This window comes from Lingula anatina, chromosome 6 (assembly GCF_051362555.1).
Source record: "Lingula anatina isolate TDL-2025a chromosome 6, LinAna3.0, whole genome shotgun sequence".
Taxonomy (NCBI): Eukaryota; Metazoa; Brachiopoda; class Lingulata; order Lingulida; family Lingulidae; genus Lingula; species Lingula anatina.
Window position 1 is genome coordinate 4,365,681 of NC_141772.1, and position 18,443 is coordinate 4,384,123.

The 18,443-nt window shown below is 35.1% G+C and overlaps 1 protein-coding gene across 1 annotated transcript; it reads left to right on the forward strand.

Moving 5' to 3' along the window:
• Positions 1-5,406: 5,406 nt before the first annotated feature.
• Positions 5,407-15,671, forward strand: LOC106180453 (uncharacterized). Its single transcript, XM_013564440.2, has 2 exons — positions 5,407-6,044; positions 13,368-15,671. Exons 1-2 carry the CDS (start codon positions 5,818-5,820, stop codon positions 14,488-14,490), a joined length of 1,350 nt encoding a protein of 449 aa, XP_013419894.2. The 5' UTR covers positions 5,407-5,817; the 3' UTR covers positions 14,491-15,671.
• The last annotated feature ends 2,772 nt before the right edge of the window (positions 15,672-18,443 follow it).

Consider the following 18,443-nt stretch of genomic DNA (forward strand, 5'->3'; position numbering starts at 1 on the left):
AATAACCAAATTTCTGACATCTTCCATAATTTTTCTTATTCCTACCCACCATTATTTTTTCATCTTTCACGCCCAAAATTACAACTTGTATAAAGGTATTTTTTTGAAAACACATTTTCGGTACTTAACTGTGTCCTTGAACAAATGAATGTTTTTATATTTTATTCTATGTACCAATATCTTCACTTTGCGTAAAAAAACAATACTGTAATTGAGTAGGCGTAGGGAGTTTTATTACTTTATCTATTTGAACAAAACTGCAACTTGTACAAGTTTGTACTCATGAATTTTAATTTATGAGTACAAATTTGTAAAAGATGAGTACCATAGCGGTCACTTACAGCAGTTTGTTAAAACGAATATGATCATTTAAAACATTTACGATCTCTTATTCTGATATTCTAAAATATAATGTAATTACAATAGACCTACTTTTTTAAATTCGCTCTGTGCATCTATTCCAACGCAATTTGAGTAGCTAATTCCTCTGTCACTAAGTAACTTCCCACAAATGCCAAAACATATATATTCCAACTGTCGTCTGCTGCCAGTCATTTTATCATTCGTTGACACACAAGCCAAAAAATATTTTTGTCTGATGCCAAAAGTACTCGTGATCGTTTTTTACCAGATAGAAATTGCTAACCAGGTGACGACATTACGCAAAGGAAGCACGACAAGCATATATACATAATCCTGTTTAATCATAACACAATGCTGTATATTAATTAGACAGGTGTATAACTCATAAACAGTATCGATGAAAAATGTATATTTTTTTGTTTTCAAACCATCCGCGGAGCCTGGTGGCGCCATTTTAACCGCGTTGTCGTGGTCGTACAAGACACTGCGGTATTCTTCTTAACAACAAATATATTAAAATTTTGTGCATGGAGTAGATTTTAATAAAATTGCCACACACTTAATAATTAAACGCCTACGATCTGCGTTCTTTTCAATATTGCACATGGTGTTATTTCCGCAGTCGTAAATTGTTTTCATGATGATTAAAGAGACTGTTTATTTTGTAAAACGTCTGTGCAGAATAATATAATTAAAAAGCGATATCTCATAATAGACACATCAAAACACCATTGTCTACCATTAGAATTATTAATGTTATTTTAATTAGGATTAAAGGGCTAATTTGTTCAAAGGTGTTAAAGACAAGTCAATAATTTGAAAGATGTTACTTTGAATTGAAAACCATATTTTATTTGTTTTGCACATTGCAAAGAAAAAAGTTGTCTTAACTAAATTGAAATAAGAGTGATTTTTTTTTATTTTGCATTTCCCTAATGTCTAAAAAATTCATTTTGTTTGACTTTTGTGTGGGCTGTGCGTTAAAAAAGATACATCGTGTGCGAGACACCCTGTCACATACACATAAATGATGTATCCCTAATAGCAAACTACTTACAATTAAGGCTTTTGGTAAGAATCAAGCTGTGCAGAAGTGAGGCATATAAGAACATCTTGCAAATTACATGATCAACTTAAATAGACTTCATGCTACTTGATTTCTCCGTCGGTATTTCATTCATGACATAATCGTTTCATTTGTAAACCCGTCTACATGCTTGGGTTCTATGCTTCCCAGAGAGGTTAGAACGGTTTAGGAAATAAATAAATAAATAAATAAAAACCGGGCGTTTTATTTACAAATCCAACCTTCTCCTTGTACGATTTGTGCCAAATCCGAATTATTATTATTATTATTATTATTATTATTGCTGTATGTCTTGATGGTTCTACCCCAAAAATCAATTAAAGGAATACTGGTTTTTCATAAGGTCTTTTGTCGTCCAGAAACAGAATTTTGACTGTGATACATGCTAAATTGATGTCTTTATAGGAGCGACAGAGTCACTTTATTTCAATGTGGACATTCACAGCGTTCCGCACGCTAATTTTTACGGTTCTGCCTCATAAGCACTCTCACTTTATCAAAATGCTTTAAGCCTTCTTTATGTATAGAATGGGGTTGGGGGATGTATGGTCTTTGCTAAAAAGCGTTCTGCTCCACGAAGCAGTCTTTGTCCGACCCATTTAATACCTGACTGACAATTGCGTTAAAATAGCGCTTGATGCACGTTGTTAAAGGGAATGTTTATGGAATTTGAGACATAAAGACACTTAACAGAATATATAGGAAGTCTTTGACATTTACTCGGCACAATGATCATCACTCCTCTGAAGCAGAAACTCCAAAATGGTGGTCATAACTGTTGAAGCCCAATTTTCCATGGTCGAGTTATTTTATGTATTCCCTTATTTTTCATTTACGGTAAAGTAAAATAATTTAAAATGGTTGTATGGTGGTATTTGTGTTGCCCGTCATTCGCGTAATGTTTTTTTACTTGAATGAAACTCTTTAAATCGTTTAAATACATTAAAAACAAAAAGAAATTTGCCTTCAAACATGTGAGTCCTGAACAGGAAGGTTACTATTGTTTCTTTTTTCCCTTTTCGAAACATTATGCACTTTACCAATTGAAGGGGCATCAACTTACAGACCACCATTTTAGTCTTACTTAATCCTAGAAAAATTAGTAGTCGTCCCATAAAATGAAGCATTGCGCCCGTTAAATGTTTATATTTTATAACAGCATTTTCTTTACAAGTCCGCTAATATGGATTTAAAGGGATAGTAACTCTTCATATGAGTTCTATATTTCACAATAAAACATTGTTATCAACTTATAGAAATATAATCTATTGTTTTACCACGAAAACGGCAGTTATAGCTATTATTCTCATATCTGAGCTTGTCATCGGACCACGTGACCTCCATAGATGGCTATACTCTGTAATAATCTCTTAAGAGATTATTGTAAAAAATAAAACTTTTTGGAAATAAACCAGGGACTAACTTTGAATGTAGAAATGGATTCATTAACCATTGGTAAGTATGGGAAAATTGTTGTTTACTCCAGGAAAATTCATTTTTGTCCAAAACGAACAGTTATCCCTTTAACTGAAGTATACCAAATTTTTGGCCTAAAGGCATTATTGTTTCGAACCAATAAATTATATAAATCTACTACCTATGGATCTTACTTAAACAGGAGTATACCATTTTTTGATCTGTTGGCAGTGTTCCCCCAGACTGTCCCTTCAGTCACATATACTGTACATGCACCGTGGCTCAAAGGTGAACGGGTGACAAATTCAGGGACAATGGTCAATGATTTAAACATAAAACCGTGTAACTGGGTCTCTCTGTACCGTGACCGCTTTAATGGTGGTCGACATGCAGACAACTGCGTTTAAAAGCCGAGGTTTATAAACCTCGTTCCTGGCGTCTTACGTGTTGTGTTTTAATAAATTGTCTTTGGTAGTAGTGATGACTGACCTTTGGGTCAGCAAGGGTGACTGTTCTCCTTTTTGCACTAAAAACGTTACTTTGGTCACAGAAGTGTAGAGTAAAGTGCGACTACCCCTTCCACGCACGCGCAACTCAATCCCACAAACGGAAAGATACATTAATTCATTATAGGCCTATATTGCTAAGTTATGTTTTTACTAAAACCATTATTTGACAACTGCAACAGTGAAAAGAAAATATGGCCCTCGAAAATTTACATAGTGCTTGTATGTATGTATTATTTTTTTACATTTGATTATTTTTTGCCCTTATTTAAAGTTGGCACACGTGTTATGTGCTTTCTTGGTATATTCTTGTGGTCATATAGGGATGTTTCCTCTTCATGTGAAACTAGATAGATATAAACAGCCTGCTGACCCAGCTGATAAAAAGACTGTGGTGGGATATGCAATTCCAATGTAGTTCAAAATCAAATATACCTTCTTTTTCATCCAGGAACAATTCTTTAATGGAAATTTTGTTCAACAATGTCTCGGATATGCTATCCACTTCTCTCGAGTTCAATAATGGCGAAAAATAAAATGTTCTAATGACAAACGCGTCAAAACCTGTGCAAAGTATATCTCAATGGCCTTAAAAAAACTTCCAGCGCCACGAATTCATTCATTTACCTGTGAGGCAATTATGACTGTGCGTTATTTTTGTATATAATAATTTTGTTGTGTTATTTGGAAACAGGTGTCACGTTTATAAAACACCATACATGTATTTATTTATCTTTCTATCTGTTAAAGTCGCAGTATGTATAATATTTTGTTTATGTCGTGTATATTTGGTAACTATGTTTTGTATCCCCTTTTGAAGACATTATTGTTGCACTTGACCTTTTGACGTGAATTTACATGAAATTAACGTACACCATTAAAAGTTTTAAATTAATCTGAAAAAATTTTGAGGAATATTCTAGCTGTTCTAAGATTCATGATAAAATTTCCATCGTAATTATTTGATAGACTACCTTATTGCATTTCCATTTTATTAAGAACATTAAAGACTGTGAGAGCCGCATTTAAAAAAGTTGAAAGAGGGTAGTTCATCTTAAATTTACGTGTTCTATACTGTAGGTGGACAAATGACATTTGAAGATGCATTACGTTTCTGACACGTTTCGGTAATTAAAACGTCCGTTAACGCAAGTAAAATCCGCGAAAAATCATGTAGGCCTTATGTTTATCAACATGATTCATAGGAAACCAATAGACAGGATAATTGATACTTTCAAGGACGAAAAAGAGAAAAAGGCTGATAAAGTCAGGTTACGCCACTTTAAATATCGCAAGTTAAATATACGAAAAAACGACACTTATAAATCGTGCAAAAAAATAATCACCAACAAAATGGATGTTAAGCACATATCCGCTCGTTGTTTCACATTGGTCGGAAAGGGAACCCCTATGAATTTGGTCAATTAGTAGGGAATGCTCTTATTTATTTTCTTACTACACTTTGGTACACCCAAGAAAAAAAGAGAGAAATAATAGTGACACATATGAATGGCGTATGTAACATATTTGAAATAGTAAGGCAAATGAGCGTGTCCATTTCACTAACCGAATTCACACATGCCCTCACACACAACTATACCAAGATTAAGTAACGAGGTGTGGAACATGCTCGAAAGTTTTGAGCATTAATCGGAAAAGGAGCACCTGCCAATTTGCATTATATATCGCCTTTTGATATCTGATACGCAAGCTGCAAGTAAAAAATTCAAAATACGTCAGGGGAAGTGATAAAGATGCCTTTGCATGAAACAAACATGATTTTTATGCGCCTAAGAAGAATAACGGAAAAAGTGACACCTGCATGTAAAAATGAACAACTCCCCCTTCTTTCAAAACTAAGACGTCAAAAGTGACATTCGTACACTAAAAACATTCAGGTGATTAAGTAAGAAGAAGACACTTTAACACCTCTGAATAAAAATTTCACGTGGGTTATGACCCAACACCGGAAGACAAGCACCTGCAAATATGGTTAATTTTTCTTATTAAAAACTGAGCCTCAAAAACGTAATATACAATGCATGGCAGGGGGATGATTGAGGAGTTTGAAAAAAAAATCTGAAGAGACCCCCTCCTGAGGAGTGCCAGAGCGACAAAGCTGCGGTTCGTTGCGTCCCATGGAGATAAATGCCCCTTAATTTTGCGGTAATTGACATCATATAAGTTAAACTGCTCATTCCCCGGGACTTTTATCTGTTTGACAAGTTTATAGGGACGCGGTACTTCGTCAACTGAATTCAGCAACGCAGTTAAAGTCGTTCGAGTTTAGTCATTTGTTTTTGTGAAATACTCTATTGAAAGTGTTTACGGTGCATTTTTTCACATATCTGGATTACAAGGACAAAAACAACGCAATAAAAGGAAAACGTCGCGTTTTAAACATAACTGATACACATAGAAGACAACATAGCGATCGCCCGGGAAATGGATACGAGCATTCTTCATCGGGCTGCTGTAGCTGCAGCATGGGTGGCCGTCTTACAACTGATCCTGGTTGGTCATACGGACGCTCGGTCCTGCAAACCATGCTGGTTGACCATGACCGGACCCTGCCCAATCGTCCAAGGATGCGAAGTGGTGCTGAGGCCGTGTGGATGTTGCCCCGAGTGCGCTCTCCCTCAGTTTGCCAGGTGTGGAGCATACACAGCAAGGTAAGCGTTGTAGATATTACAAAATTAAATATTTATGTGTCTCAAAGAAAGAAGAAATTAATGCCACACGTGCACACGACCCACAGCGACACTTCGCAATGGAAATTAATGATCATGCAGTAGGTCTATCTTTAATCAATTATTGATATGAGCGACAGACTGCAGTACATTTCAAAGCCCCTCTCATGAAGTTTCTCTATAATCGATATTATTCAATAACTAAGTTTGGCTGTCGTCAATATGTTGATTAGGAGACCTCAGAAAAGTGATATCGATCGAGATCAACGACATTAAAACTTTGTTTCTGTTGTTAAATAAGCAGCGTTTTCATTCTTATCTGTTTTATTTCATTGTGCCCAAATGCAAATTGGGCGTTTTAACTTTACAAATGTTCCTAATTAAAATACGAAGAAACAGATTCAACCTTGGATGCTGTTTAGATTTGCATGTTATTTTTTTGTTAGAAATATACATCGAGCGCCCTCTTTCGTCCTAGGAGTTCAAAATTTAAAATAAATCAAAATGGCCATTTAATATTTCAAACTTCATGATATTAATTTAAGAGAAGATCCCTTAAGACGTAACAGATACAGCTGTTTAAGAAGAAAAAAAGGTATTTTGAGCTCCAAAAATAACCTTAATCTTGATCAAAACTCCAAGACAAACGTTTGGTTTTCTTCTCTAGTTCCTTTCGTCACAATTCTGTAATATTATGGTTAATTTTTGTAAAAAAAAGTAAGTAAGAAAGGTGTAGAATTTGCTTGGTTATCTTTATCACTTTATGTTTATAAACTTTCTTCTTCCATATTTTCTAGGTACACATGTAGATCCCAATTGTTACTACTTCTCATGCTTTACGATTAATAGAGAAATAACCATAAGGTTCTTCTTATCTTCCAATAAACCTTGTTTTTGGGAAGGAGAATAACCCACATAATGCTTTCACTGGTATGTACAGAATATCCTTTACATAGACCAATAAAGATAAGGTGAGTGCTGATCCCTAACATTCAAATATTAATGTTGTAAAAATATTTTTTGAATTGGTGCTCATCCATAACATTATGCAAAATATTATCAATGTTACAATTTGATATTCTGTGGGATCATTAGGTACCTCAATTTTCAGAACATGCTGCAAGTACTGATACTCGAAATGTGTGGGATGATTGTATTTATGTTATCTTACTTTGTTTTTTGTTTTACGAACAAAATTTTTGTCTATGTGAGTGTGTGTCATGTGTATGAATGTGTGATGTATGCAAACCTCATAGGTGAGAGCATCCTGATCAAGCAATGTTTAGGGTCAAATGACATGTGGGTTAATGTATGTATGGGGTTGTATGTTTGTGAAGTGATGCATAATTGGAGCACTACACCAGATATGAATGAATATATTATCATGATATCTGCATGTATAACTGTGATGTGGACTTGCTTACTCTACAAAATATTTTACACCGATATAATGAGCCATATATTCCATAGATATACACAATCTATGGATGTCATCTGCGTACTGGATTACTTGAAAGTATTATAATTCACAAAATTGTTATTTAATCTATGAGTTTGCATATCGTTAGTTTGAATTGTAGGGGTCTTGGAGGTACTCAAAAGAGAAGAGACGTCCTGAACTATTTGAAACAACAGAAATACTCAATATATTGTATCCAAGATACCCACTTTACAGATAGGGACAAATCAAAAGTACATTCCTTGTGGGGATATAAAACCCTTCTGAGCCCTGGCAAATCAAATTCAAGAGGTACGGCAATCCTTTTCAACAATAACTTTGAATTTAAAATAATGAGAACGTTGTTCGGAAAAGATGGAAATTATTTGATTATCGAAATTGAAGTTGAAAATAATTACTCTGTTTTACTTATTAATTTATATGGACCAAACAAAGATGACCCGGAATTTTTTGTTCACCTCGGAAATATCATAGAAGATTTTGAGGGTCACTTTGTGATAATGATGGGGGACTTTAACCTAGTTCAAGATAGTGATTTAGATTATTATAATTACAGACGTGTTAATAATCCCCAAGCAAGAGATGCTCTCTTACGGCTGAAAACTAAATTCAATTTGATAGACCCATGGAGAGCTCAACATGAACAGAGGAAACAATTCACTTGGTCCTCTAATAACCCTGTAAAAAGAGCTAGGCTTGACTTTTTCCTTATTTCTAACGAACTCATGAATCTTGTTGATCAAACTGAGATAACTTATGGATACCGAACAGACCACGCAATGATACATCTGAAACTTACTCTCTCTGAGCAGAAAAAAGGGAAAGGTTTCTGGAAAATGAATAACAGCCTTCTAAAAGATTTTGAGTATATAAGAGGAGTAAAGAAAATAATAGAGGATCTAAAATATCAATATTGTGCCAGTCCATATAACAAAGCAGAGTTATGTAAAATTAGTGACAATGATCTGGACTTTCTTGTGGATGAGCAAGCATTTTTTGAACAGATATTATTACAGGTTAGAGGCTATACCATTGCCTATAGTTCAGCAAAGAAAAAGGAGAAAAATATAAGAATGAAGACCCTGGCTGAAAAAATTAAGAAATTATATTCCATGTATACAGATAACCCCACATCGAATTTAGAAAACCAGCTCCAGACTCTGAAACTAGAGGAAGAAGAAATGAGACATGAACATATTAGAGGGGTCTATATAAGAACCAAAGTAAAATGGTCAGAGGAAGGGGAAAAACCAACTAAATATTTTTTATCCCTGGAAAAAAGAAATTTTGTAAATAAAACTGTAAAGAAAATTATAAGGGAGACAGGCCGTATTATTACCGATCAAGCAGAAATTTTGAAAGAAATCAGAGATTTCTATAACCATCTTTACTCGAAACAAGATAACTACTCTGAAATTTTTGATTGGAATAATATAATCGATAAAGACAAAATAAACATATTAGATGACAATACGGCTAGGCAATTAGAGGGAACAATTACTTATCAGGAAGCTCTAATAGCCTTAAAAAGTATGAAGAACAACAAATCACCTGGCCCCGACGGTTTTTCTGTCGAATTTTTTAAATTTTTCTGGAATGATATAGGAACGTTTCTTGTGAGATCATATAATAAGGGGTTTGCTAAAGGTCACTTGTCCATTACCCAGAAACAAGGGGTTATTTCAATTTTACCCAAAGGGGATAAACCACGGGAATTTTTAGAAAATTGGAGGCCGATATCTCTCTTAAACATCTCATATAAAATCCTCTCTGCTTGTATTTCAAATAGATTAAAAAAAGTTTTACATTTGCTTATACATGAAAATCAAACGGGATTTTTGAAAGGACGGTTCATTGGTGAGAATACTAGAATTGTTTATGATGTTTTGCAAATTACAAAAGATAAAAAAATCCCAGGAATGATACTCTCAGTAGATTTCCTTAAAGCATTTGATAGCATATCTTGGGATTTTATGAAAAAAACTCTCTCGTTTTTTAATTTTGGTGATGACTTTAAAAAATGGATAGATGTTCTATATAATGATCCTGAATTATGTGTAATACAAAATGGTATTTTCTCTAATTTCTTTAAAATTGGCAGAGGCTGCAGACAGGGAGACCCTGTATCACCCTACATTTTTAATTTATGTGTTGAGATCCTAGCTATTCTTATAAGACAAAACAATAACATAACAGGAATAAACTTGGGGAGGGTGGAAGTAAAACTATCTCAGTACGCAGATGACACAGTGCTTTTTTAGATGGCTCAGAGAAAAGTTTAAAGAGTGCACTCGACTTACTGTTTCAGTTTTCCAAGTACTCGGGGCTTAAGCCCAATATTAGTAAGACTAAAGCCATATGGATTGGTTCAAAGGCCAACAGTAGAGAAATTATCTGTAAAGATAACAATCTTAAATGGACTAACAACCCTTTTAATATATTAGGTATAGTTTTCACAGCTGATTTAGAACAAATGAATGAGTTGAATTATACCAGCAAGCTTCAGCAAATAGAATTAGAAATGTATCGGTGGGGAAAAAGAAATATTACTACTTTAGGTAAGATTACTGTAGTGAAGTCTTTAATTATTTCAAAAATAACACACCTACTGCTCTCTCTTCCGAGCCCTACCAAAGAGTGGCTGCAAAATTTACAAAATATGCTATTCAAATTTATTTGGCACGGTAAAACAGAAAAAGTTGCCCGTAAAACACTTATTCAGGACTATAAACAGGGAGGTTGCCGTATGATACATTTAGAATCCTTTGTGAGGGCGCTAAAAATTTCCTGGATTCGCAGATTGATAACCTCTGATAAAATAACAAATAAACTTTTTGCTGAAGCCACTGGATCGGATGTTCAGAGATTGACTCAGTTTGGACCAACTTATGCAAAGGAAATATCTAAAATTCGCAATTCTTTTTGGAGAGAAATCTTAATATACTTTTCAGAATATTCAGAAAAAATGGCAAGTAATAGTCTCGATGTCATTCTCAGAACTCCAATCTGGTATAATCCTGCTGTATTATCAGATGGCAGAAGAATTTTTTATAAGAATTTGTATGACAAAGGTTTCCATATTATCCAAGATTTATTTAACAGCGAAGGGAAATTCCTATCATTTGACTATTTTGTAGAAGAGTTTGAAATTCAGATTCCTTTTACTCTGTATTATGGATTAAGGCAAGCAACCTTTGGTGCCTACCCTGTGCTTAGACTTCTGAATGCTAACGTTATGTTGCCATTACCGCAGATCTCTAACCCAGTTAAAACATTATGTAACGATAAAAAAGGATGTAGAAGCATATATGACATTTGCATAAAAAGTCTCGGTCAGAGACCAAAATGTGAAGAAAAATGGGAACAAGAGTTAGGTATCAAAATAGACTGGCAACTAACGTATACCAATGCCCTGGTTAAAGTTAAAGAAATAAGATTGAAATGGTTTAATTTCAGAATAATCCACAGAATTTTGGGTACCAAAGAGTTGCTGTTTAAATACCATATGATCGAGAATCCTCTTTGTAGTTTGTGCAACAAACAGGCTGAAACGATAAAGCATCTATTTATGGACTGTGAATTAGTGAAGCTTTTCTGGACAGAGGTTGAACTATGGTTAAGTCAAATTACAGGAAATGTCTTCAAAATACTGCCATCTGATCTCATTTTTGGAAGTAGCGATAAAGTTAAAAACCTTGTAATTCTTCATTCTAAATTTTTTATTTTCAAAAGTACTAAATTAAATTCTAGATTGCTACTTAAACCGGAACTTAAATCTACTTTAATGAGTATAGCAAATCAAAACATATAGTTATTGTTTCAGTTTGTCTTTTTTACTTTTTATTACTTATTAGTTTACTTCTAATTATACATGTATATAAATCTGTATATATTTGTTTGTATATAAATAGGGTGTGCGTGCTAGTGTGTGTGAGGTTGGGTATGCGTGAGTGTGTGCAGGAGCCTTTATTTAAATAAAAATTAAAAAATTGTGATAAAAATAGATAAGTCACTCTGGTACACTTCAAATGTTATCAATTTCTTATCAACCTGAATGTTTAACGTACCATAAAAAATTTAATTAATATAACATAGTATATTTTCTCTTAAGTGTGAGAGTGGGAGTGACTGTAGTTTTCTTTTTTGTACTACATATATGCTGTATTTGTGAAGTATTGTGTCAATAAAAAAAAAAAAAAAAAAAAAAAAAAGAAAGGTGTAGATATTCTATCCTTATGCACAATATTGCTGATTTAACTTTAATTTGAAAAGGCTGATTGAACATAAAAATATTTGAGTTTTAGTTCCACTTTTCAAGCTATCACTGCCTCCTACCTTTAAAATTTTCGTGTCTGCACTTTATCATGGTCTTGGTTTCTTATAAACCGTCAAGATCATAATGAGGCGAATCTCCTTTAGAATTAATATGAGTGCAATTATATTCGCCTTTTTATTTTGCCACCCCCAACCACCCATGTTGCCTAAAGGTGGGATACTGTGTTTCTCTTCAAACAAGTGGGTAAACAGCTTTTAGAAAGTCGTTGAGATCGGGTAATGGATCTATAGACTTGCTCCTGAAAATGGCATCGATCTATTCAGTTTTTACAGACTCTTTCCTCTAATAGATTTTTTTAACAAAAAAAAGTTGTGTACCATTGTTCTTAGGCAATGCTGTCCACAGCTGGGTTTAATTTATATATATTTGTAAATGAATAATTAAAAGAATAAAGAAAGTTGAAAGTCAGCTTGAAAAAACATCTTTTTCTTCAGTAACCTTCATTTTAAGTACGGCAGAGGACAATGTGTAATTTTCAGTGCGAAAGCAACACAATAGAAAATTTACACTATTATATTAGAAAGAGTTTTCAAAAAGTTAAAGGTTTTTTGTTAGTATTATCTGTATTACCGGTTGAAAATGCACCTTGTATAAACGACATCATAAAAACGTTCATTTGAGAGCAGATTCCATCAATGGGGATTCTACTTTAGTAGCCGAAGTTTTAACAACACAGAAAGCAACATACGTGTAAATCCGAGATTTCCGTCAGGGTATGCTAACTGCATCGGTGTAATGTTTGTAAACTACACCATTATAAAGTTTAATTGCGAAATTATGTGAGTTAAACTGTTCCATGTGAACAAACGCCTCCTTATGCATCATCAGTGGAGGAACACAGAAACATATGGAAGAGTACTATCACGTTCAGACGCATTCATTCATAAAAGTTCTATTTGAATTCCTGTTTGCGCATAACCTGACGATGTCATGCATTCACGCACTCGAATTACAGTAGTTTTACTGGAAGTAAAATTACACGTTCCGTACATTTTTGTCTCTAATTAAGACAGCATAACACGTGTGAATCATTTTGGAAAAGTTATGTCCGATATTTAATATGTAGAAGGTTAATGTTTTAATTATAAATCAAGAGATAAGTCACATGTCTGGCATTTTTTGTTTTGTGTCATCACGCCTTTGTGGCAGCAAAGGAAGAATAATTATTTTCGACTTGGAAAGTATTTTCGAACCGTACTTTTGAGAGACCATAAATCTGAAATCGAAAATAACGGCTTTAAAAACTATCTGACAGACTTAAGTGTACTTTGCATTATCTTTTTATTTAAAATATTGCTATTTGTCCATACTTACTGTATACATGCATATATTCGAACTTGGGTATTTCGCCAAGACAAATGAAAATATTTCAAATATTGCACATATTTCTATCAATAACAAAATCCATTCTATAAAAACAGTATGGTAATTGGTTTACAAAACTATACTAAAGGAATGATTATTGAAAACTGTTTGATGAGCCTGACCAAATCCTCTTTTATATTGTCAGGTGTGCCAGTGGTCTGTGGTGCTACGACCTTAAATTAAGAAAAGGTTACCCAATAGTTCCACCAGATGGCTTCGACTTCAAGAATGCCTTTTGTGTCAAACTACCATCAACTACCACCAGCACCAACAGTCCGGTTCCGGTCGACCAACCTGATCACCCTAAACTTCAGAATGACCAAGGAGACACTAATGAAATTGCAAACGACAGCGTTGTTATACAGATAGGGAATCACACCCATAACGGAACACTGGACGAAATTACCGGCATGCCTAATGGCACAATAATGACGTCACTTCCTCTGAAGACAACACTGGTCACAAAAACCTCAGCAACTAAAGTTACGCCACAAAGCAAAGTGAATAAACAAGCATCACCCACCGTTGCAACGAAGAGCTTTAAAGTCCCATCCTCAAATAAAAAGACCACAACGATAAAACCACCAACTTCAGTAACAACACCTTGGAAAGCAACAACCTCAAAGGTCAAGGAAACCACGGCAATGAAGCGCAAGTCGGGGTCAAGAGGCTGGTCTGTATTAGTAAGACTTTTGTCGGCACCTAAGAGAATTACATCCAGTACGACCGTCCCGGTGAAGGCTATTACCCCGACGTTCCGCGGTAACCATCTTAGTTCATCTACATCGAACTCGTCATCGACCAGGCATACGGTACCATCACGGTCTTCTCTGACCAGCACTGTGTCTTCTACGGGTGTTGATGAAACGAAGACGACAAACACGCCACAATTTACGGCAAAGGGTTCTCCAATGCAAGCCAGATTTACCAGCACAAAAAAACCGACAAAGATCTCAGAGAAAGTTTCCGCAACTGCTAATGGAACAAGTGCCCTGGTAAGATCAACAACGGCGCCACCAAGTGATACAAGTCGACAACAGGGATCCAAGGACCAAATGACCAGCGAAAAACAAAGCGCCACCAGGGACAATCCCTTACTAAGTCTTAATACAATGGACACCAAATACGTTCTGTTGCCAATGTCAATGTTCAAAGAGCAAGACAAGAAAAGCATGTTTGAAGTTATGTTTGGCAAAACTTTGGATGAGTTTCTTGGAATTGATATTATGGTTCCTCAGGAGAGAAGCGATCTTGCAGAGACTGGCTGAGGTAGTATTGGGCATAAATGTTCAAGAAATCAACATAACAGTGCCAGTATGATAAACTTTATTTCGGTACTGACAGCCACCAATTTCAGTATGCAATGTGACCTTTCTTCACCAACGAGGACATTCTATATCTATGATATGTTTGTATCTGTTATCTTTCATTCGGTTTATGAAACTGGCGGTGACTTGTCGTATCAAAAAAGGATATTTTTGAAAGATATAACTCGAAAGATGTTGCAAAGAAGCTTTATCACAGTCGAATATAGCGACTGGTCGGTGCCAAGTACCATTATATAAACAAAAAGACTGCATATTTCGATTTTTATCGGATGCCATAGCTGAACGTTCTGTATATGTCAGGGTAATCTTATTATAAACGTGTATGCGCAGTACTCTAACTACAGCCCCACAAATGTGATTGTTAGTTCTGCCTAACACTATGCCGGTGAGACTCAACATGCCTTAAAAAAGCATTAGAGTCAATTTAAGGATGTCATTCGATGTGATGTGTTGTTTAAATTGCTGTTCCATCTGCGTGTACTTCTTTTCAAAAGTTAAAATGTATATATCTCTAAATTCAATCAAAAGCAAATTATTATATTGTGAGGAGGACTATTTAGTGATTATTTGAATTTTGCTGTATCTGATAATTTGTGAGTAGTTTATAGGTCTTTTGCTTTTTGCCCAGCGATCCATTGGTGTATCCATCATATTGATTTGCCTGGCATTCTTTCTAAAAACAGTTATTTTCTTAATAAATCGAGGGATTTTTATTTGCTTACCATGCCAAGGCTTTATATAGAAGTTTATCTTTTGGATGCCACAACAGAAATGATTGTGGGTGTTTTTCGTTTCAAGCACATTTTACCATTGCTTACAGTTACTTAATATTAAGATTACATATATGTTTTTAAACTAAACGTGTTCCGTGTGTTCAGATTTTAGGTACCTTAAAGACTATCTACAACTGGTTGTGTCGAGAGGTAACCGCAAAAACGACTCGACTTCGACAAGAAACCTTAATTACAAAAAAAAAAAAAAAAAAAGCACTCTTCATGGTGATACAGTTACCTTAGATCATGGTAGTAGCGAATCATACTGTCTGTGAAACTCACAAACTGTACCCACCCTACACACACACACAAACACACACACACAAAAAAAAAAAAAAAAAAAAAACACGTTTGGTTACTCCACCCGTTTCCGTTTCCGTGTATCTAAAAATAGTGAAATTATTCAAATCCGTCGGTCTGATAGCATTTGGATGAATTCCTGATGCCCATTATGTAGACGGTTTCAAATGCTATACGTTATATTGCACGTAGCTGTGAAAGGCATTTGGCACTTCATCACGTGTTTTGAAACCGCAATGGCAGCTGGTACCAGGTAGGCATGAAAATGGCCGCCTAAGCACGTGCCCAAACACGCATTAGAAATGGTAGTTGTCACAGACAAAGGTGCAATGATATCTGTAGCGTTAAATTTGACGTCACACTTAGTCTATCCACAAATATTTCATGAGCTGTTCAACGCTATCGGTTTTGCCCATGCCACATTCTTAAGGCCTTAATTAGCGCCACGTTTTTACCCATCTAGAAAAAACAAATAGTTGTCGTAATTATGATAGTACCTTTATTAGCAGCCAACCGCAGCACTAGTGCTCCTGTCCTATTAAATAATTTTTCTGGATTGACGAGTTACTTATCAACTATATTAATTTATTTACTGATGTCCTTTAATAGGACCCTGGAATTGTGTTTCTGAACTCTATTGTCTTCCACTTTAATGCCCATTGTGTGAACGAAAAGAAGCCACAGCCACAGACTTATCAGCATTGATAAATATGCATATATACGAAAAAAATTGTTTAAGACAGAAAATCGGTAAAATACACCATGGACGCTTGGGAAATTGCTAACCTATTAAATATAATTACATATGTTTAAATAAAAGTCCGTTGCAGTAACAGCCTGGACAAATGACTTGCCTCGTCTGGAATATCTCCAAATGTACTTCACTGGCCCCAGGGCAGAGATCTTATAATCACAAACAGGATGGTTTGGTGGTACTTTTTTGTGTATAAAACTACATACAAACATTTGTCCGCTGATTTATCTTTAAGGTGGCCTAATTGGATACCCATATAAAGCACAATAATCTCGTTTTAGAACATCAATAACTGACAGTGCCTGGGACAGGGGATTTGAAAAACTCCCAGGCCTGCTCCAGGTCTGCTTTAATCAAGGTGCCATTTGAAAAACTTCAGCTATTTTCGAGATGCCGTACGGAATTACCAAAGATTGGCCGAATTTTCTGGCCATGACGCAAAATGACTCCTTGATAACTTTTTTGCAGACTGACGGCATTCCGCGGCGTGTGAACCTGTTTTTGCGACACTTTCAGATTTCAAACATTATTTTTGGGATTCCTTATTATATCTTGTACGTTTATATTTGTATAAAGCGGAAAAATAGTTTGGTACGTGTCCATATGATAAAATGTGTATCACAAATTACATAAATTAAAACTGTATGTTTACATATTAAATCTATACATATCAGAACTGTATTAGCAAACTGTTTTCATTCCATGTTTTCATCTGGACTACGGACATGTCACTTTGAAGTAAATGATCTACACGTGTACCTATGTTAAACGCACACCCAACAATAAGGAAAATGTAATTTCTTCTTGAGGAATAGATGTCAAGGACCTACCTTGCATACTTTGACTGCATTCTTCAAAGTTGGGCGTTGCAAATTTATCAAAATAATTCTTACCTAAAAAGTAAATACATCTGTCCATTTTATCTGCCTATGATCCTCACTACCCAATCACATACCTATTTACCAATCTATAAAATTTAAAGGAAGAAAATGTCGAGAATCTTCCCCCATACCACGCAAGCGTAATACCAGAAAACGTCCACATTTTCCGAGGGTACCTTGGAGACGTACACCTAACAAGCCTTCAGGGTAGGAACTCGTTGAACCGAAAAAGAATCTGTGTGTGGCAGAAAATGGCTTCATTGTTTTTAAATAGACATTCTATTTGCTTTAAAAGTAAATAAACACCAGTAATGGTGTTGAGTAATGCGATTGTTTTAGCAAAACAATCTCCTTTTGCTTATGCAAAGAGCACGCCAATGAAATATTTGACAGAAGTATTTTAAGGGGCCCAGGCTCGTTTTGAAAAATAAAATAGGTGTTTCAATTTAGTATTTGGGAAATGTATCTTAAAAAGCAGGTTCTCCGAAACGTGAACGCCGGGGTGGAACTGCATTTGTGTTATGATGTCATTATTGTAGATGTTTAAATGACTTTTCTCTTCTAAAACAAGCTGACACGATTTACTTTGATTACTTTTGAAGGAGCTGAACATTTGGCAATATTGTTATTTGTTTGATCTGTTTGGGTCGTCTCCAAGCATTATATTTCAAGATATATTTGTTCTATTTTAGAAAGACCCTACTTTGTCAATTATTTGATGGATGCGAGAGTGAGTGAGTGGGATTCAGTGTATAAACTAATGCAAATTAATAGAACAGACCTGTTATATACCATATCTTTCATAATGCCCATTTTGTAAAATATCTCATTTGGCAGCGAATGTGCCTAGCTAGGGGCGACTCGATCATGCAATCGTGAAAGAAAGGTATAGAATGGACATATTACAATAATGCCGTTCTCTATCTTACATAACAACATGTCAGACTGGTATTACCTTTTATGGTCTGAGACGTTATGTTTTCATATTTCATCCATTCTCTTCCTGGTTACGCGCCTACGTCATGAAAAAATCTCGAAGTCCACACGTCTGAATTCCACGCATTCCGAACCAGGAATGTAGACAGGTCCTAAAATATCTTTCCATTATTAGCACTTGAATCACGTCTCGTTTCCAAAGACTCCTATAGCGCTGGTTGAGGAAATACCGCACCTCATATTTATGTG